Here is a 23,123-nt window from a genome sequence, read left to right as displayed (position 1 = left end):
CTCTGATGCTACGGTTGTTATCGGAATACTCAATATATCACAAGCCATCTTTGCAATAATTTTTCCTCTATTAGCTCGCTCTCTCCAATATGCCAAGACATCAAATGCTCCCGATATTGGAATCCTTGGCTCTTCCAAATAAAGATCAAGTTGGGATTTTCTGGCATCGTTAGAAACTTGGCAATCAAATGCTTCAAAATCCTATCAAATAATCAAAAAAATAGTCAACCAAATATTTATATCAATTATATATAAACAAGTGTTTTAAAAAAATATAGACTTACATCATATATATTTTTTTGACTTCTTTGTTTGTTCACCTCCAATGGAAATTTGTGATCCACTAACATTTGAGGAAGGCATTGAACTTGAACTTGATAAACCATTGTTAACATATTCACCATAAAGCCTATACAAAGCCGTCTTCACCCTTTCCAACTTCTCTTCATAGTTATAAGGATTGAGCTTTGAATAAGTGTACCTCAAAAAGTTAAACTTCTTGGTTGGATCAAGAATCGCCCCAAATGCAAGAACCACTCTATAATCACTCCAATACTTATCAAATTTTTCTTTCATCCTTGCACTCATACTTGCAATCAACTCATCATCATTTTCCAAGTTGGATGTCAAGAGACACTCTATCCTCCAAATTTCCCCAAAATACAAATTAGATGTAGGGTAAGAGGATCCAGAAATCAAATTAGTGATAGTATAAAATGGCTTCAAGAATTCACAAATTATCTCCCCTCTTGTCCACTCATCACTTGATGGACACCACCTATAATTTTTATCACATAAGCTTAAACTATGAAATGCACGACGATACTTGAGTGCACTCTCAAGCATTATGTAGATGGAGTTCCATCTAGTGACAACATCCGGTCTCAACCCAATTCCTATATCAATTCCACCAACTTGCTCAATACATTGATAAAATTGTCTCATCCTAGCTTCTGAACCCCTCACAGAATGAACACTTTGTCTTATTTTATGCAATGCCTCACTAGCTACCTTCAAACCATCTTGAACAATAAGGTTCAATATATGAGCACAACATCTAATGTGAAAGAACTCTCCATTAAGCAACAAAGTATTCGACAAATTTAAATGTTCTTTCAATATATTTTGCATGTTGTCATTTGAAGTGGCATTGTCCAAAGTGAGGGAAAATTTTTTTTTCTCCAATCCCCAATCCTTTAAAAATTCCAACACCTTCAATGATAATTCATGTCCACTATGTGGTGGCTTCATATGAGCAAATGATAATATCTTACTATTTAACTTCCAATTGCCATCAACATAATGAACAGTAAGAGAAATAAATCCATGATTAGTGCATGTAGTCCAAACATCAGAAGTCAAACAAACTTTACCAGGAATTTGGGCCAATTGTTGTTTTAACTTCTCTTTCTCTATTTCATATGTTCTCAAGACATCCGCTTTAGCAGTATTTCTACAAATGAACTTACAATGTTCATTCAGAAACTTTTGGTAATTTCTAAACCCCTTCCACTCAACCATATTAAAGGGAGCACCATGTGAAATAATCATCTGAGCAATAAGTTCACGATTTACTTTAAGGTCAAATTTTTTTCTCTTCAACTTCCCTTCATAATCAATAAGCATATCTCCCGCATCATTATACTTAGAAATCATCATACATTTAGGAATATGACGACTTAAATGAGAGGTTCCTGATTTAGATGGACATGAATATTCTTTATCACACCCCTTGCATTTACACCTTAGTTTGCCATCACTACCAACACCAATTTTCACAAAATGGTTCCACACATCAAAGGTTAAAATCTTAGGCTTTTTTGATTGTGATTGTGAGATGGATTCCTCATTAACATTACTAGGGATTCCTCTCGAAATTTGATCATCACCATCCATTCTAAATTTCTAACAGAAGAATCCTCACTGTAAATAATTAAAATAATTCATTTTAAATAATTAACACAAAACTTTAAGCTTTAGCTAGGCAAATAATTAACAAAAAAACTTAACTTACCTTGCTTTAGCTAGGCAATAGAGGCAGGCGGCGTGAGTGAGAGAGGGCGAGGGGCACGGGCGAGGGAGAGACAGAAGGCGAGAGCGAGGGGCGCGGGCCAGGGCGAGGGCGAGACAGAGGGCGAGCGAGGGGCGCGGGCGAGGGCGAGGGGCGCGGGCGAGACAGAGGGCGAGCGAGGGGCGCGGGCCAGGGCGAGGGCGAGACAGAGGGCGAGGGCGAGGATGACAGAGGGCGAGACGAGGACGAGGCAGAGTGTGAGGGCGAGGGCGACAGAGGGCGAGGATGACAGAGGGCGAGACGAGGGTGAGGGTGAGGGCGAGGCAGAGGGTTAGGGCGAGGGCGAGAGGCGAGGCTGAGGGTAGGGGATTTTGTGGGTGATTAACGGGCCGGCGGGCCAGCTCGGCCCGCCACCATTTGGCCCACCGGGCCAAATCGGCCCAGCCTTAAATGGGCCAGCAAACTGCTGGCCCTAGCCCGGTCCCGGGCCGGGCCCATTTTGCCATCTCTACCGCCAGCTAATGATTCCAATGATTGAAACTGGTCATCAAATTCCCCCAATTGTGATGATTTATATATTCAAAAATGAGTTTGATCTAATGATTTTGTAGATCTAAAATTAATTTTATTTTCAAAACTCATTTATGAAAAAACATCGATGGCCACCATCCACGATGGATTTCGAAAATTGAAATTGACCATCAGATTAGCCTTGACTTAATAATTCATATACCCAAAAAATCAAAAAGATCTAATGGTTAATTTTTTGCAAATCTAAGTTTTAATGTAGAATATTCACCCATGAGAAGTTCGTTGAAAACTTATTGAATGGGTCAAACCCCATATGTTGTAAATCGCTGAAGGAAATAGAGGCAACATTTGTGGCGATGGTGGCTACCGAGCTTGTGTTGATGGGCAAGCACAGTGGTGCAAATCATGCGATAGAGCCAGTGGCTTGCAGTGGGATGAAATAGTCGAAAAGAGAGAGAGATATTGGTGGCAATGGTCGATGGGAGTAGGGTTGGTCGCCGTTGGCGTCGAAGGTAGAGAGAAATGGTCGGTGTTAGTGTTGGCGTCAGATGTACCAATGGAATCAGTTGGAGACGGCGAAGAGAGACGAAGGGAAAGGAAAAGAGCTGAGCAAAAGGAAAGGCAGAAGGACCGAAGCATTGGTTCGATTTTCAGTTTTTTCATTCCTCGGTTCTTCTTCTTTTATATTGGATGAAAAATGACGTCATTTTATAATTTTAATTGATTCGGTTATTTCTAATCTAAAAATTGAATCAAAACTAAAAAATCAAAATTTCTAAAAAAAAAAAAAATTAAACCGAACCAAATTTTCACAAAAATTGAACCAAACCAACAGTACAGTTATTTCGATTTCCGTTAGGTTAACAAGCTCACTTGTCAACGGTAACTATAAGTCAATTTAGACATTAATTCTGTAAGAAAAAATACCTCTCTTGCTTGGTCATCCCAATTAAATCGGGTTTCTAGCGGTTGCCCCACTTTCTTTTTTACTAAAAAAAGACGTAATTATAGTTATCTTCTTCCAAACAATTATTTAAATCATATTATTATTTTATATTGAAGTTGTATAATAATTATATTAGATTGATGATGTTTTTATAACACGTTATTATTATTATTATTTCCCAATTTGATATTGCGAAGATCCGAAATGAAGATGGGTATGGGTAGCCGGTAGCCCACTTAGAAGAAGACAATGTCGCCCATTTATTAATTATTATTTGTGTATAATGCTGGTTGGACTGGACTGGACTGGAGTAGGTACGTATCAATATCATCCTCCCAGGATTCCTGAAGATCTCTCTCCTCTTCTCTTCACTCTCCACCACAAAATTAATCATCAACCCCGCGTTCCCTCCATTGGCTCCATATCATTGAATTCAATCCACATCAACTTCATTAATTATACAAATAATTTATATATATATATATATACCTCTAAGAATTCACTATCATAAAAGGTCCTGTATATATATATATATATATGGGCCCCCAGTTGAATATGACACAACAGGCTAGGTTGACCACACCCAACCATTATTCTTACTTCAAATGAAAATAAAGGGGTCTGTCTCAACACGCCATCATGAATGTTTGGCTAAGATGACCAAAGTGTTGTGCCAAAAGACCAAATTAAGGTGATCTTAAATATAAATGCAGTTTATTTTTAATTTTTAAAAGTCTATTTTTTTTTTCCATCTCTTTACCTGAAAAGCTCATCACCCCCTCTAAACTTCAAATATGATATATTGAATATTGAATATTTATAATTTATATCTATCGACCATTTAACTATCTAGTTAGCATTAAGCGAATAATAGACGAGTCATTAAACACGTAAAAACAAAGTAGCAAAACACCACATCCAACAACTGATGGATTACGAACTCACCAATAGATAAGTTGTGGGTTACTAGTCGAAGCAAAGGGGACGGAGAAGGGCGGGTCGATCGCGACTCACAAGTTGTCTGTTGGAGCAAACAGGTAGGTTAGTCGGTCGTTGGTCAGGGAATGGTGGGTCAATCACGACTCACGAGTCGTCGGCTGGAGCAAAAAAGAAAGACTAGGATCGATCGAGACAGCGATGACTAATGAGAGACTTGGTTTTTCTACTTGAGTCGATGAAAGATGGGAAATAATAGTAAAAACGATGGTTACTACTATTTAGTCAGTTATTTTTTTATTATTCTTTTCTTCTATTTTTTTTTAGTTATGCTGATAGAGGAAGGCAAAAAGATTGATTGATTTAGTCCGTTCTTCTTTAGTTATTCTTTTCTTTTATTTTTTTTTCTTTTCAATTCACCTTGCATGTAACTATCGGCATTGATCGAAATGATAACAATTGATAAGAGACTCGATTCTTCTATTCGGGTCGACAGAAGCAAAGACGAAGACTGAAGGCAAAGGGAAAGGCAAAAGGAATTATCGATTCGATCAATTTTTCTTTTGTTTTTCTTCTTTTTAGCTCAACTCACATGTAAGTCACACATTATTTTAAATTAAATTAGGTAATCAATAGGTATAAATTATAAAAGTTAAATATTCAATAAGTCAGATTCGAAGTCGTGGCATGATTGGTTTTTCATGAAAAAATTCCAGCAGAAAATATGAATTTGACTATTTTTAAAATATCTTATAAATACATTACATTGTCAATAAAAGTACGAGGTTAAAGACTAAAAACAAATTGAAATAATAAACACACTTTGTTTAGTATTTATATCTCTTTGACATTACTCATAAAATGATTCTTAATTAATATGTATTAGCAAAGTATGTTTAATTTATTAATTGTTAAAATTAAAAACCATGATCTGAATGTGCAGGTGGTGGGTAAAGTAATTTGAAGAGAAGTTTAATTGCATGCTTATATATATATCGCACCTCCCTAAACTTTAAACTTAAGCTTGAGGAGGCCCCATTAAGTATTATCTTTCCTATCTCAGACTAGCTAAAGCCTGTCATCTTCTTCGCCAAGATGATCTTCATCGCCAACGACTTGATATTTGTACAGCCAAGCGCAAACCACATAGTACCCAAAGTTCAAGCCGCAAACCAAGCTGAAAACCCAGTATACATTATCCATCCTCCCGTCGTTCACGTTATCCGGCAGCCACCCCGTCGTCTTCCGAACAATCCCCACCACGGCGGAGCTCAGATAAAACGCGATTCCCACGAACAACGTCACCATGGCCGTCGACGTGCTCTTCAGCGACGCAGGAAATTCCTGGTAATAGAACGCCACGTTTCCGGGAAAGTGGAATCCTTCCGAGATGCCGGCGAGAGCCAGCTGCGGCACCAGCCACAGCACCGACAAAGGCACGATGGCGCCGGTTTGGCCTTGAAGGTCGTGGGATCGGACTTCCTTCAGCCGTTTTGCTTCCACGACGGCGGAAACTACCATGCTTAGAAAAGTGATCACCTGTCCGGTTCCAACTCTCTGGAGAGGGGTTAATGGCCTGCGAGTCAGCTTATTCCAGAAGGGGGATAAGAAGCGGTCGATGATGGCGATGGAGATGGAAGTGGAGAGGAGGATGAATACGATCATGGAGCCGGCGGGGAGTTTGAAATGGCCGACGACGCGGCGGTCCATGGAGAGGGCCTGGAGAATGGCGAGGCTGGTCTGGGCGGCGAGTGGAAGGCAAAGGAAGATTCCAGAAGACCAAAGGGGGAAAATTCTGATGAGGGTTTTGAGATCTTCTACTTGCTGGACTGTGCAGAGCTTCCATGGCTTTGCTACTGAACCGTCTGGATTGGTGTCTCCTTCGGTTTTCACAGCTGCTCGGTTCAGGAACCTGCAGTTTAATCAGATCGATCCAGTTGGCTTCGTTTAGAGAAACTTTATTTTGACGTGAAAGCGTGATTTTATCACGTGGGAATAGATTGATAAATATAAACTGAAAAAACAAACTTTATTATAAAAGATATTAATTAGGAATGACTTTAATTATAAGGAGGTTAAAGAAGTGGAAATGATTAAAATAAGTAACATATAACATTTAAGAAGACAAAAGAAATAAAGAGAACCTTAGTGTGAAGTAACCATTGTATGTGAGTGGGCTCATAGTCGCAATAACCTTAGTAACATATGACATATGTAACATTTTTATTTTATTTTTGTTTTAACAAATTATTTTTGCTAAATCAAATTGCTTGCATGTAATTTTCCCTTACTATGTTATTGTTAATAACGAAGAATAATGAAATTTGGAAATGCAATGGCATGAAGACTTATTATCATCACCGGAAAGCTTTGGTAGGAGTGGCAGCCACCGCCTTCGTCGCTCCACTTTCCGGCTTCTGGTAATAATAATAATCTTCAGATTCTTCACTAATTTCCACCGCCGGCGCCACCTTCCGTTTCCTCACAGCAGCAACGACGACGCGAGCTAAGCCCAAGAACGGACTCCCCTGGGGCTTCACATGGCGATAGAATCGTCTTCCAAGCACAAAAACCGCTAAACCAACAACGTTGGCAACAGCACAGAGGCCAAATCCTAGTCCCCAGCTCACGTTATCTTCAACGTAGACGATGAGGGTGCTGCTTATCGCAGACGAAGTGTACAAGGTGAAGATGAACCAGTTCCAGAAGGTTCCGTGGTGCTTCGGCTGGTCGAACTGGTCGGCCCCCATCGTCCCGATCGTATAGCGGGTGCCGCTCACCCCGACGATCGCCAGAGCCAGAGCTGTGTACAGAACTGCATATTGAGCTTTTGACGGCGCGGCGCATGAGTTTGTTGAGCTTTCGCATGGCAGAGGCCTCAGTGAGTCGACTGTTGCAGTTAACATCAAGAGGACTATCCCCTGCAAGTGATATTGTTTTCGTGAAGATCGAAAACTCAAAATACCCACATCAATTACACGAAGAAGCTGCTTGATGTTAACCGGGCTTCCTTGGTTTATCTACCTACAATTAATATTTCGTTAACTGAAATTTCAGATAGAAAACGCCAGCCGGAGGTTGTGGTGACTTACGAGCAAAGAGATGAGGGAAGATATCCAGATGACGGAGAAGCAGCCGAGGTAGGAGTCGGCGATGATAGCTCCGACGACGGGAAACATGGTGGTGCAGCCATTAACGACGTTCCAGATTTGGGCTGAATCGATGCTCGGAACGTTGAACTCCGCGTTCATATAGACGAGGAGGTTGTTTATCCATCCTCCGGCTGCCAACGTCAGGCACGCCATTGTCGCTGTTCTTCCACCACATATAAAAATCAATCACACACACACAGATACCTATACACACACATATATATATATATTGGTGAGATAGAGATAGAAGAGAGATACCTGTGATGAAGGGAAATGTGATCCAGCCGCCGGGCTTCTTGCCTGAAAAGGACAGCTGGTGTTCTCCGGCGGCGGGGACAGAATCTTCCATGTTGGGTTTGGCAAGGTGGCTGCTGGGTAAGCCTGCTTCTTCAGGGGTGGCTACGTGGTGAAGAGCTAGAGTTGGTTTTTGTAATCTATTTGTAGCCCCCTGGACCTGGAGGGCAACTGATGATTAGCCTGCTGGCTAGCATAATTGACTCTGGAAAATATGGTGGATTTGCTTTTCTTGACTTTCTTATATTCACAATAAATAATTATTTATTTTTTTAAAATAATAAATTTAAAGAAATAAGTAGTACTAGTTTGATGATATATATGTTTCTAAGCCTCCTATTCATTTGGTGCATTGTTTATGTAATTAATTAATTAGGGGTATAATAATATATATAACCAGAGAAGTTCAAATCATGGGTCGTGACACGGCAACATGATAAGATGATTGAGGCAAATTATTATGATTATGAACTCTCCCTCCCCCCATCAAGCGAGGATAAATCCAGGGACAATTTTGGGAAGTTATGGCAAGTTGCATTTATTTACAAATGGGTCCCCTCCCCTCCCCTCCCCTCCCCTTCGCTCCCCTAGGGACAAGTCCCTTAAAACAATTTTCTGTTTGCTGTGCGGTTAGGGTACAAACTACAGACTGAACCTAAAAATCTATTAGATGGGGAAAATGATGTTTTAATTAGGACAACAGCAACATTAATTTCACTAAACAAAACTAATTGCATTAATTTTATATCTTTAATCATACAAAAATATAATGTTCAGTGTTTTTTTTTTGCTTTGATGAACTTTTGGTCTATGAATATTAGTGAATTATATTTATTTTATAAAAGTTTTGTTTAATATATCATTAAAATTTTAAGTATTTTTAATGGGTTGGCAACCCATTAAATGATGATTGCCATAGAATTAATCTAAAACCTAGTTAATTAAATTAGACTAAGTCTTCAAGTCCCTTCAACATCAGACGAGACACAATTACGTGCCCAATACCTTAATGGTTTTGCTGTTCTTATGTAAAATTACAAAAATATTATTATTATTATTATTATTATTATCTTATGTTAAAATTTTTTTTTCTTTATAAAAGTAAAAAGATTCTGAAATATCTTCATCTTCTTCGTTATTTTAACAATATTCAGCATTGTCACTCTTATGGGCGTAACACAGTTAATTTTTAGATAATAGATTATACTTAATGATATAGATTCGAGTCATGACAATCACAATATAAGAGTTTTATCCTTTTATAGGAATGACTTTTTATAGATATCATACATTATATTTTTTATTTAACGTGTGTTATCGTATATCGTAATTAATTTTTCAGGCGTACATAAATTAGTGTGTGGAGTACTCTGAGGTTAGGGATTTCACTTTTGTGATGGACCATCACTGCCACTATCTAAGTGTAAGTCAGAAGCAAGCAAGCCACCAAGGAAAGAGTGCGATCTCATCACACGACACCTAAAAATCATTTCCACAGTAGTAAAGCTGCCTGCCTGCCTGCCTGCCTGCCTTCAAATATAATCTTTCTTTGTATTAAATAGCAAGATTTATTTATACACAATGACAGACATAACATTTCAATACTAATTTTATAAGAAATATTTATAGGTATAGGGTACTACCACTAGTCTGGCACGCATTATGATAGGATCTGTTTGTGTCTATGCTGTTCTCAATTGCTGTCCTTTTTTTTTTTTCATTCAATAAAAATCAGTCACATCACTTATTTTTAAATAATAATTATATTAAAAAATTTTAAAAAATTATAAATAACGTATATATTAATTATATATGTATTATTATTTGATTTTATAATTTTTTATTTAATTTTATAATTTTTTTTAAAAAAATTACTATTTAAAAATGAATGATGTGATTAATTTTTATTAAATGAATAAAAAAAAAAACAGTCACTAGAGACAACAAATTTCGGCTCTTGTCCACAAAATAATAATTGACGACTTTAGATGAAAATTCTTTGTAAGGGTGAATGGTGCTTTCAGTGGATTTGGGATGTATTTTAAAAAAAATAATTTATATTTATATTAGAATATAAAAATACGGTCTGAATGATATATTTTCTATATTTATTTATCCTTCATAAAGAAACAAAAGAACTATTGTAATTGTAGGATTGCCATTTTGCCAATATTTTTGAAAAAAACATATTGATAATATTTTCATTTTTCATTCTAATGCCGAATAAAGAGGCCATGAGCCCTCCAAAGGAGAAATAATTCTGTGGACTAGGTCTACTAACTAGGACCATGGTCCTGCAACACGTGACAAATGTCAGAAAATGGACTAACCATTTTCTTGTGTGGACTGGTTTCTCCACTGGGACAAATCTATATTTTTTGTCTTTGTATTTTTTATTTTTTTATAATTATTAAAAAAAATTATTTTAATTATATTTTTAAATTAATTTAACTACTATACTTTAACATTTTTTTAGTGTGATAATCTAAATTTTTTATTATTTTAATTATATTTTTAAAACTATATTTTTAAATTAATTTAATTATTATATTTTTAAAAAATTTATCATCTCATTTTATTTTTTGTATACAAGTAATTAAATTGACTTAAAAATATAAATTTTGATTAGTATAAAAATTAAAATAAAAAAATTAATTAATTCAAAAATAAGATTAATAATGTAATAAAAATAACAAAAAAATAGAAATAGGAAGACAAAAATATGAACTTGACGGAGTACCTTCGGACTACGGGGATTCGGCCAATGGTGCAGAGGAAGGCGAGGTTGCCGACAGTGCGGAGGTCGTCGACTCACTGCATTGTCCTGTTCTTGGACTGGACAAATAAAAGAAACATGAAACTTTCAAAGACTGCGTCGGAAGGTGCCATCGACGAAAAACTAGAAGGTGTCGTCGGCGACCGATCGTCTTCTCCGGCAATGTCTCCGAATTCAGGAAGCCAGAAGGTGACGTCGGCAATCGATCATCTTCTTTGGCAACGTCTCTAAAGGTGGGGAAAAACGGATCAAGAGATTTGATATAAAAGGAGAGGTTCAATTCAAGAGGAGTACAGGATTTCAACTTCCACATAATCACAAATTTTTAGTTTAATCCCCTACTTTTATCATGATATATAATTTTCTTTTTCTTTTTTTTTTAAAAAAAAAGGTCAAAGTTTTTGAGACAATGATCTTCCTTATGTATATAGGAAGAGTATTATGGTTCAAAAATAAAAATAGTTAAGATAAGTTTAAATTTTAAAATGTTATTAATAATCAAGTGCCCTAAAGACACATGATAGAAGAATCCATTTTTTTTTTTTTTTAATCTTTAGATTTGGCCCTTCTTCCTGTCAAATTTGGACAGTATGATTGTTTTATTTTTGACTAAATTTCAAACGAAATCCCTGTTTTTTCAAGTCAATTTTATGGACATCTCCGTGGCTTAAATTTGTTTTTCAAGTTCCTTTGGGTTTATTTTAAAGTCATTCTTATTAATAAGAAAACTAACTACATTATAATTTTACTTTACCCTTTATTTTCATTAGGTAAGGTTGATTACATAAATTCTACTTTACCCTTTATTCTTATTTATTTGTGTGATTTGGATTTAGATATTTTTTTCTTCTGATAAAGGTATTTTCAATAAATTTATGTCTCAAAAATAAAACATCTCTAGTTACTAAAATTCCAAACAAATATATACCATTAAGGGTAATAATTTAATAAATCAAGTAATCCTATTGAGTGTTTAAATATCATAGTCAAGGTGTGACAAGTTCGAACTAAATCTATCCAAATTAAATAATTAAAAATATATATATTAATTGAACAAAATAATTTAAAAACACATAATACTAGAAAGATAGAATGCTAAATACATTGGTCTTATTAAGCAAAAACAAACGTTTGCTTTACCAAGACAGAACAAATTTTATGTAATTTAATGACACCTAATGATCAATCACAAATCATGAACTACAGATCGATAATTTGATCACATTTATGTCCCCAATCTTTGTATCATGTAGCACAAAGACAATTGAACATGTCAAATTCATTGCAAAACATTAAAAAATAAAATATCAAAGGAAGTCATTGATGAGTAGAGATGATCATTATGCTTTTGAGGAATATGAATAGGTCTTATTATATATCTTTATTATTGCAATCAACCAAGCTGCTGTACAATAAAATTGCAATACGTCCAGAGGGAAAAAAAATCACTTCCAACATATGAAAAAAAAATACAAAATTATCATACAGATAATCAAGAGAAGAACCTTTTCCAAAATAATAAGAACTCCGAGAGGCCAGCAGAACCTTTTGAGGCACTAACCTTATAGATATAATATCAGAGGCTTAGTACAACTAATTGTGGTAATAAGGCATTCAAGCAGCAGCGACACCAAATAGGTAATGCCAGAGCGGAGTGAGGGTCATAGACAACAATCTCCACTATTTCTTCTGTAAACTACGTGTTTAATGGTTGAACAGGTGCTGTGCTCCATTGGTTGTAATATTTCAGTTCGAAGTGTTCTACCCCTTTCAAGAACTTCCACTTCAAGGCTTGCTTTATGATGATGTATCAAGCATACCCCGGATTGAGTGCTAGGGCCTCCTCATAGATCATATCTTTCATCTGCTCTTCTTCCAAGGCTTGTTCAAAATCAAAGGAGAATGGATATGTACAAACTGGTTCATCAGCTATGTCATGTAATCTCTCAAGGTAAGGATGCTCTAATGCTTCTTCAACTGCAGCCAGATACAAATTTTTCTCTCAGAGACAATGAAACAAAGTGTAAAAATGTCAATGCATAAAGGAAATCAAGCCATTTTCATATGCCCTATTCTCCTTATTATAAATGCTTCTTAGGTTGACTGTTTTTATATATAACAAGGCAAACAATTTCTTGGGAACTCAAATTTGTTCCACGGCCAATGGCAATCTTACAATGTTCATCCAAGTACAAGGTGAACCCAGTGCATGAGGCTCCCGCATTGGAGGCTCTGGGGAAGGTCGCTTGATGGAGAAAAAATTATATGCAGGGAAGATTGCATTAAAAGTTGTCTGACAAAGAAGTCTCGTTAGCATTTTTTCACCACCATTTTAGTTTTCATGTATCAACTCAAGTAGTTAATTTTAACATGAGCACGGCATTCAAACAAAAACAAAAAAAAATAAAAAATGAACACAGAACAACTACTACCAAGTGCATTTTCTGTTTTACATTAAAAACGTTGATGGTGCAGGAAAATTACCTGTGATTCTTTTCGTGGGATCAAATGTCAACATTTTTTCAATGAGATCAATAGCTAATGGATGGACATGTGGGAAAACCTTTCCCAACTGCTGGCGAGGAAGTCTCGTAAGTTGACGGATATACCGCTTTGCATCCTCATTCCGAACAGGCATGAGATCTGATTCAGTGGGCGTGCCAAGAAGCTGGAAAGGGTAGAAGTATCCATGAGCATTCATCCAGTGAAGAGCAATACAAAACTAAATTCATATTCCTACGCCATAATCGTATAGCCTATAATTTCTACAAATAACTCCATATAGTGAATCTTCAGTAAACCAATGCCTCTCATAATGAAAATCAGTTAAAAAACAAAGTTTTGGAAACGATCAAAACTAGTTGAACAACTAGCGTCATAAGGCTCATTTGTCTTGGAACTTAGCAAGCCTTTGGCTTTTGAAAAACGAAAAAATGATGCTGTACTAAATAATAACGTTTTCAATTTGGAAAAAACTGGTTGAGAACCCCCCCCCCCCCCCCCCCCCCCCCCCTCCCCCTCCCCTTCTCCTGCCAACGTATAACTCAACAAACAAGAGAAATACAATTAAACTACTAAGATGAGCCATATTATCTAATACAATTCTAGGCATGTATGGCTTGCTCAGGATGAGCCTGAATTAGTTGAAAACTTAATTAGCAAGATCTGTGCTGACTTTTCAGCTCACCTCTGTCAATAAGCGCATCTGATGCACATGATCTTTACCAGGAAACAAAGGCTTCCTGTTCATGAGCTCCATATAGATGCAGCCCACAGACCATATGTCAATAGCAGCAGTGTAATCCGAAGAGTTCAACAACAGCTCAGGTGCCCTGTACCATCTGGTGACGACATATTCAGTCATGAACTCACTTTCTGAAGTAGGCCGAGCAAGTCCAAAATCACATATTTTCAGGTCACAATTCGCATTCACCAAGAGATTGCTGGGTTTCAAATCTCTATGAATAACATTTGCAGAATGTATATATTTCAGTCCTCGAAGGATCTGATACAAGAAGTACTGCAAGGAAATTGGTTTTTCAAGTGTCAACTTGTAAACTTCATAAAGGAAAAAGAAAATAACCATGCCATAAAGTTGAGGGTGCCGAATTGTCAAAGCATCCAACCAGTTTGAGTAAGATGTAGTACCTGACAATGCTCCTCTGAAAGACCTTGATTGGATCGGATTATTTGGTGAAGATCGGTGTCCATGAGCTCCGTGGCAATATACACATCAGAAAATTCTCTCCGCAACGGTGGGGGAACCACATCCTTTAATCCTATAACCTGTTTATATATACTAATTGCGTCAATGATCAGGAAATTTATGGGTCTTGGTTATGAGGCTAGGTATAAGGTTGTACAAATTAATAATATTTTTGGAATCACCATGTGCATTGTAACGAGGCTAGGTATAAGGTTGTACAAATTAATGATTGGTTTAATTATCGAACCAATTGAAATCTAATAGCTGAAAAAACAAAATTACTGTATAAAATTGAACCAAACCAATCAAACAAATCCAAAAATAGAACTAACTAAAAATTGAAAAAATCTAACAAATTTCATAAAAATCAAATTGAGAGAATAAATCGAACAAATTCAAAAATAACCGAATAAACTAAACTAATTTATGCTTTATTGTTGCTGCGAACCAATGATTCCAATTATTGAAACTAGTCATCAAATTCCCCCAATTGTGATGATTTATATATTTAAAAATGAGTTTAATCTAACAATTTTGTTGATCTAAAATTAATTTTATTTTCAAAATTCATTTATGGAAAAACATCGCTAGACACCATCCACGACGAATTCCAAAAATTGAAATTGACCATCAGATTAGCCTTGACTTAATAATTCACATACCCAAAAAATTAAAAGGATCTAATGGTCAATTTTTTACAAATCTAGGTTTTAATGTAGAATATTCATCCATGAGAAGTTTGTTAAAAACTTATCGAATGAGTCAAAACCCATATGTTGTAAATCGCTGAAGGAAATAAAGGCAGCATTTGTGGCAATGGTGGCTACCAAGCTGCTGTTGATGGGCAAGCACGATGGTGCAAATCATGTGATGGAGCCAGTGGTTTGCAATGGGATGAAATAGTTGGAAAAAGAGAGAGATACTAGTGGCAATGGTTGATAGGAATAGGATTGATCGCCATTGGCATCGAAGGTAGAGAGAAATGGTCGGTGTGAGTGTCGGCGTCAGAATTAGCAATAGAATCAATTGGAGACGGTGAAGAAAGATAAAAGGAAAAGAAAAGGGCCGGGTGAAAGGAAAGGCAAAAGGACCAAAGCATCGATTCAGTTTTCAATTTTTCCATTCCACTATTCTTCTTCTTTTATATTGGATGAAAAATGATGTCATTTTATAATTTTAATCGATTCGGTTATTTCTAACCCAAAAATTGAATCGAAACTGAAAAATTAATTTTTTTTTTTTTAAATCAAAAATTAAACGGAACCAAATTTTCACAAAAATTGAACCAAACCAACAGTACAGTTATTTGGGTTTCCGTTAGGTAACAAGCTCACTTGTCAACAGTAACTATAAGTCAATTTAGACATTAATTCTGTAAGGAAAAATAGCTCTCTTGCTTGATCATCCCAATTAAATCGGGTTTCTAGCGTGGTTGCAGGTTGCCCCACTTTCTTTTTTACTTAAAAAAGACGTAATTATAGTTATCTTCTTCCAAATGATTTAAATCATATTATTATTTTATATTGAAGTTGTATAATAATTATATTAGATTGATGATGTTTTTATAACACATTATTATTATTATTATTATTATTATTTCCCAATTTCATATTGCGAAGATCCGACATGAAGATGGGTATGGGTAGCCCACTTAGAAGACAATGTCGCCCATTTATTATTATTTGTGTATAACGCTGGCTGGTGGAGTATGTATGTATCAATCAATATCCTCCTCCCAGGATTCCTTAACATCCCTCTCCTGCTCTTCTCTTCACTCTCCACCACAATTAAAGTTGATCAATCCCGCGTTCCCTCCATTGGCTCCATATCATTGAATTCAATCCACATCAACTTCATTAATTATACAAATAATAATTTATATATATAACTCTAAGAATTCACTATCATAAAAGGTCCTGTATATATATATATGGCCCCCCAGTTGAATATGACACAAGAAGCTAGGTTGACGACACCCAACCATTATTCATTCTTACTTCAAATGAAAATAAAGGTCTTTCTCAACACGTACGCCATCATGAATGTTTGGCTAAGATGACCAAGGTGATGTGCCAAAAGACTAAATTAAGGTATTCTTAAATATAAATGCAGTTTATTTTTAATTTTTAAAAGCCTAATTTTTTTCCTTAACTTTATATGAAAAGTCTATCACTCATTTAAACTTTAAATATGATACATTAAATACTTAATATTTATAATTTACATCTATTAACTACTAACTATCTAACATTGAGCCTATAATAGACGAGTCATTAAACACGTGAAAACAAAGCAGTAAAATACTATGCCCAATATTGACGGATTACAAACTGACCAATAGATAAGTTGTGGGTTGCCACTCAAAGCAAAGGGGACGAAGAAGGGCAGGTCAATTGCGACTCACAAGTTGTCTGTTGGAGTAAAGAGGTGGGTCAGTTATTGGTCAGAAAAATAGAAGAGTGGGTTAGTCACGGCTCACGAGTCGTCGACTAGAGCAAAAAAGAAGGGTAGGATCGATCAAGACAACGACAACTAATAAGAGACTTGGTTCTTCCATTTGAGTCGATAAAAAATAGGAAATAGTAGTAAAAACAACGGTTGAAGGTGGAAAGTAAGGCAGAATGAATGATTGCTTTAGTCGGTTTTTCTGTAGTTATTCTTTTCTTCTATTTTTTCTTTTCAATTCACCTTGTGTGTAACTATATCGGGATTGGTCAAAATGATAACAGTTGACAAGAGACTTAGTTCTTCTATTTGGGTCAACAAAAATAAATTAAGACAAAGACCGAAGGCAAAAGGGATGACAAAAGGAATTATCGGTTCAATTAGTTTTTCTTTTGCTCTGCCTTTCTTCTATTTTTCTTTTTTTCAACTCACCTCACATTCACATGTAAGTCACACATTATTTTAAATTAAATTAGGTAATCAATAGGTATAAATTATAAAAGTTAAATATTCAATAAGTCAGATTTGAAGTTGTGGCATGATTGGTTTTTCATGAAAAAATTCCAGCAGAAAATATGAATTTGACTATTTTTAAAATATCTTATAAATGCATTACATTGTCAATAAAAGTACGAGGTTAAAGACTAAAAACAAATTGAAATAATAAATACACTTTGTTTAGTATTTATATCTCTTTGACATTACTCATAAAATGATTCTTAACTAATATGTATTAGCAAAGTATGTTTAATTTATTAATTGTTAAAATTAAAAACCATGATCTGAATGGGCAGGTGGTGGGTAAAGTAATTTGAAGAGAAGTTTAATTGCATGCTTATTTATATATCGCACCTCCCTAAACTTTAAACTTAAGCTTGAGGAGGCCCCTTTAATTAATTATTATCATTCCTATCTCAGACTAGCTAAAGCCTGTCATCTTCTTTGCCAAGATGATCTTCATCGCCAACGACTTGATATTTGTACAGCCAAGCGCAAACCACATAGTACCCAAAGTTCAAGCCGCAAACCAAGCTGAAAACCCAGTATACATTATCCATCCTCCCGTCGTTCACGTTGTCCGGCAGCCACCCCGTCGTCTTCCGAACAATCCCCACCACGGCGGAGCTCAGATAAAACGAGATTCCCACGAACAACGTCACCATCGCCGTCGACGTGCTCTTGAGCGACGCGGGAAATTCCTGGTAATAGAACGCCACGTTTCCGGGAAAGTGGAATCCTTCCGAGATGCCGGCGAGAGCCAGCTGCGGCACCAGCCACAGCACCGACAAAGGCACGATGGCGCCGGTTTGGCCTTGAAGGTCGTGGGATCGGACTTCCTTCAGCCGTTTTGCTTCCACGACGGCGGAAACTACCATGCTTAGAAAAGTGATCACGTGTCCGGTTCCAACTCTCTGGAGAGGGGTTAATGGCCTGCGAGTTAGCTTATTCCAGAAGGGGGATAAGAAGCGGTCGATGATGGCGATGGAGATGGAAGTGGAGAGGCGGGTGAAGACGACCATGGAGCCGGCGGGGAGTTTGAAATGGCCGACGACGCGGCGGTCCATGGAGAGGGCCTGGAGAGTGGCGAGGCTGATCTGGGCGGCGAGTGGAAGGCTAAGGAAGATTCCAGAAGACCAAAGGGGGAAGATTCTGATGAGGGTTTTGAGATCTTCTACTTGCTGGACTGTGCAGAGCTTCCATGGCTTTGCTACTGAACCGTCTGGATTGGTGTCTCCTTCGGTTTTCACAGCTGCTCGGTTCAGGAACCTGCAGTTTAATCAGATCCATCCAGTTGGCTTCGTTTAGAGAAACTTTATTTTGATGTTAAACCGTGATTTTATCACGTGGGAATTAATAGATTGATAAATATAAACTGAAAAAACAAACTTTATTATATATAAAAGATATTAATTAGGAATGACTTTAATTATAAGGATGTTAAAGAAGTGGAAATGATTAAAATAAGTAACATATAACATTTAAGAAGACAAAAGAAATAAAGAGAACCTTAGTGTGAAGTACCCATTGTATGTGAGTGGGCTCATAGTCGCAATAACCTTAGTAACATATGACATATGTAACATTTTTATTTTATTTTTGTTTTAACAAATTATTTTGGCTAAATCAAATTGCTTGCATGTAATTTTCCCTTACTATGTTATTGTTAATAACGAAGAATAATGAAATTTTGGATATGCAATGGCATGAAGACTTATTATCATCACCGGAAAGCTTTGGTAGGATCAGTGGCAGCCACCGCCTTCGTCGCCCCACTTTCCGGCTTCTGGTAATAATAATAATCTTCAGATTCTTCACTAATAACCACCGCCGGCGCCACCTTCCGTTTCCTCACAGCAGCAACGACGACGCGAGCTAAGCCCAAGAACGGACTCCCCTGGGGCTTCACATGGCGATAGAATCGTCTTCCAAGCACAAAAACCGCTAAACCAACAACGTTGGCAACAGCACAGAGGCCAAATCCTAGTCCCCAGCTCACGTTATCTTCAACGTAGACGATGAGGGTGCTGCTTATTGCAGACGAAGTGTACAAGGTGAAGATGAACCAGTTCCAGAAGGTTCCGTGGTGCTTCGGCTGGTCGAACTGGTCGGCCCCCATCGTCCCGATCGTATAGCGGGTGCCGCTCACCCCGACGATCGCCAGAGCCAGAGCTGTGTACAGAACTGCATATTGAGCTTTCGACGGCGCGGCGCATGAGCTTGTTGAGCTTTCGCATGGCGGAGGCCTCAGTGAGTCGACTGTTGCAGTTAACATCAAGAGGACTATCCCCTGCAAGTGATATTGTTTTCGTGAAGATCGAAAACTCAAAATACCCACATCAATTACACGAAGAAGCTGCTTGATGTTAACCGGGCTTCCTTGGTTTATCTACCTACAATATTTCGTTAACTGAAATTTCAGATAGAAAACGCCAGCCGGAGGTTGTGGTGACTTACGAGCAAAGAGATGAGGGAAGATATCCAGATGACGGAGAAGCAGCCAAGGTAGGAGTCGGCGATGATAGCTCCGACGACGGGAAACATGGTGGTGCAGCCATTAACGACGTTCCAGATTTGGGCTGAATCGATGCTCGGAACGTTGAACTCCGCGTTCATATAGACGAGGAGGTTGTTTATCCAGCCTCCGGCTGCCAACGTCAGGCACGCCATTGTCGCTGTTCTTCCACCACATATAAAAATCAATCACACACAGACACACAGATACCTATACATATATATATATATTAATATTGGTGAGATAGAGATAGAAGAGAGATACCTGTGATGAAGGGAAATGTGATCCAGCCGCCGGGCTTCTTGCCTGAAAAGGACAGCTGGTGTTCTCCGGCGGCGGGGACAGAATCTTCCATGTTGGGTTTGGCAAGGTGGCTGCTGGGTAAGCCTGCTTCTTCAGGGGTGGCTACGTGGTGAAGAGCTAGAGTTGGTTTTTGTAATCTATTTGTAGCCCCCTGGACCTGGAGGGCAACTGATGATTAGCCTGCTGGCTAGCATAATTGACTCTGGAAAATATGGTGGATTTGCTTTTCTTGACTTTCTTATATTCACAATAAATAATTATTTATTTTTTTAAAATAATAAATTTAAAGAAATAAGTAGTACTAGTTTGATGATATATATGTTTCTAAGCCTCCTATTCATTTGGTGCATTGTTTATGTAATTAATTAATTAGGGGTATAATAATATATATAACCAGAGAAGTTCAAATCATGGGTCGTGACACGGCAACATGATAAGATGATTGAGGCAAATTATTATGATTATGAACTCTCCCTCCCCCCATCAAGCGAGGATAAATCCAGGGACAATTTTGGGAAGTTATGGCAAGTGGCATTTATTTACAAATGGGTCCCCTCCCCTCCCCTAGGGACAAGTCCCTTAAAACAATTTTCTGTTTGCTGTGCGGTTAGGGTACAAACTACAGACTGAACCTAAAAATATATAAGATGGGGAAACTGATGTTTTAATTAGGACAACAGCAACATTAATTTCACTAAACAAAACTAATTGCATGAATTTTAAATCTTTAATCGTACAAAAATATATATAATGTTCAGTGTTTTTTTTCTTTTTTTACTTTGATGAACTTTTGGTCTATGAATATTAGTGAATTATATTTATTTTATAAAAGTTTTGTTTAATATATCATTAAAATTTTAATTATTTTTAATGGGTTGGGGCAACCCATTAAATGATGATTGCCATAGAATTAATCTAAAACCTAGTTAATTAAATTAGACTAAGTCTTCAAGTCCCTCCAATCAACATCAGACGTGACACAATTATGTGCCCAATACCTTAATGATTTTGCTGTTCTTATGTAAAATTACAAAAATATTATTATTATCTTATGTTAAAGTTTTTTTGTTTCTTTATAAAAGTAAAAAGATTCTGAAATATCTTCTTTATATTCTTGGTTATAATTATATATGTGTTATTATTTGATTTTATATTTTTTATTTAATTTTATAATTTTTTAAAAAATTACTATTTAAAAATAAATGATATGATTCATTTTCATTAAATGAATAAGAAAGGGACAGTCACTGGGGATAGCAAATTTCGGCTCTTATCTACAAAATAATAATTGACAACTTTAGATGAAAATTCTTTAAAAGGGAGAATGGTGCTTTCAGTGGATTCTGAATGTATTTTAAAAATAATAATTTATATTTATATTAGAATATAAAAATACGGTCCGAGTGATATATTTTCTATATTTATTTATACTTCATAAAGAAGAACTATTGTAATTGTAGGATTGCCATTTTGCCAATATTTTTGAAAAAAATATTGATAATATTTTCATTTTTCATTCTAATGCCGAATAAAGAGGCCAAGAGCCCTCCAAAAGAGAAATAATTCTGTGGATTAGGTCTACTAACTAGGACCATGGTCCCACAACACGTGACAAATGTCAGAAAATGGACTAACCATTTTCTTGTGTGGACTGGCTTCCCCACCGGGGCAAATCTATATTTTTTGTCTTTGTATTTTTTATTTATTTATAATTATTTAATTTTTTGTTTTAATTATATATTTAAATTAATTTAATTACTATACTTTAACATTTTTTTAGTGTGATAATCTAAATTTTTTATTATTTTAATTATATTTTTAAAACTATATTTTTAAATTAATTTAATTATTATATTTTAAAAAATTTATCATCTCATTTTATTCTTTTTATACAAGAAAGTAGAGTGATTAAATTGACTTAAAAATATAAATTTTGATTAGTACAAAAATCAAAATAAAAAAATAAATTAATTCAAAAATAAGATTAATAAGGTAATAAAAATAACAAAAAATACAAATAGGAAGACAAAAATATGAACTTGACGGAGTATCTTCGGACTACGGGGATTCAGCCAATGGTGCAGAGGAAGGCGAGGTTGCCGACAGTGCGGAGGTCGTCGACTCACTGCATTATCATGTTCTTGGACTGGACAAATAAGAGAAACACGAAACTTTCAAAGACTGCGCCGGAAGGTGCCATCGACGAAAAACTAGAAGGAGTCGTCGGCGACCGATCGTCTCCGGCAATGTCTCTGAATTCAGGAAGCCAGAAGGTGACGTCGGCAACCGATCATCTTCTTCGGCAACATCGCTGAAGGTGGGGAAGAACGGATCAAGAGATTTGATATAAAATGGGAGGTTCAATTCAAGAGGAGTACAGGATTGCAATACCCTTTTCAGCTTCCATATAATCACAAACTTTTAGTTTAATCCCCTACTTTAATCACGATATATAATTTTCTTTTTTTTTAAAAAAAAAAAGGTAAAAGTTTTTGAGACAATGATATTCCTTGTGTATATAGGAAGAGTATTATGGTTCAAAAATAAAAATAGTTAAGATAAGTTTAAATTTTAAAATGTTATTAATAATCAAGTGCCCAAAAGACACGTGATAGAAGAATCCAATTTTTTTTTTTTTTTTTTAATCTTTAGATTTGGCCCTTCTTCCTGTCAAATTTGGACAGTGTGATTGTTTTATTTTTGACTAAATTTCAAACGAAATCCCTGTTTTTTCAAGTCAATTTTATGGACATCTCCATGGCTTAAATTTGTTTTTCAAGTTCCTTTGGTTTATTTTAAAGTCATTCTTATTAATAAGAAAACTAACTACATTATAATTTTTATGTACTCGTAAAATTGAAAAATAAACTATATTATTCGATGGAAAATAGAGAGAGGAATGAACCCAATCTAAAGAAGGGGCTGGGCTGGGTAGCAAGTGCCATGCTCAACCCATTTGCGTGGGGAGCGGAAGGTAACGGTAGGAAATTGGGGTTCAAGCGTAGAAATT

The 23,123-nt window shown here is 36.3% G+C and overlaps 2 protein-coding genes across 12 annotated transcripts in view; one reads left to right on the top strand and one right to left on the bottom strand.

Annotated features, from left to right (window-relative positions):
- LOC127787095 (protein NRT1/ PTR FAMILY 2.6-like) overlaps positions 1-23,123 on the top strand; it is a 78,883-nt gene that overhangs the window by 17,411 nt on the left and 38,349 nt on the right. The window lies entirely within an intron of this gene.
- On the bottom strand, positions 5,376-20,330 carry LOC127787170 (protein NRT1/ PTR FAMILY 2.7-like). Of its 4 annotated transcripts, none has more exons than XM_052315091.1 (4): positions 20,075-20,330; positions 7,517-7,734; positions 6,786-7,345; positions 5,376-6,336 (listed from the first exon to the last, which is right to left on the bottom strand). In XM_052315091.1, the coding sequence occupies exons 1-4, from the start codon at positions 20,163-20,165 to the stop codon at positions 5,493-5,495; spliced, it is 1,713 nt and encodes a 570-aa protein (XP_052171051.1). In that variant the 5' UTR covers positions 20,166-20,330; the 3' UTR covers positions 5,376-5,492. The 4 variants fall into 4 exon arrangements, with proteins under 4 accessions (XP_052171051.1, XP_052171043.1, XP_052171058.1 ...); XM_052315083.1 differs by lacking the exon at positions 20,075-20,330 and adding an exon at positions 7,835-8,085; XM_052315076.1 differs by lacking the exons at positions 5,376-6,336; positions 6,786-7,345; positions 7,517-7,734 and adding exons at positions 17,521-18,564; positions 19,023-19,585; positions 19,753-19,970 and having other exon boundaries at positions 20,075-20,328.

The sequence above is a fragment of the Diospyros lotus genome, chromosome 1 (genome assembly GCF_014633365.1).
Source record: "Diospyros lotus cultivar Yz01 chromosome 1, ASM1463336v1, whole genome shotgun sequence".
NCBI lineage: Eukaryota > Viridiplantae > Streptophyta > Magnoliopsida > Ericales > Ebenaceae > Diospyros > Diospyros lotus.
The sequence above is the reverse complement of the archived record's forward strand: the minus strand, read 5'-3'. Positions and strand labels throughout refer to the sequence as shown.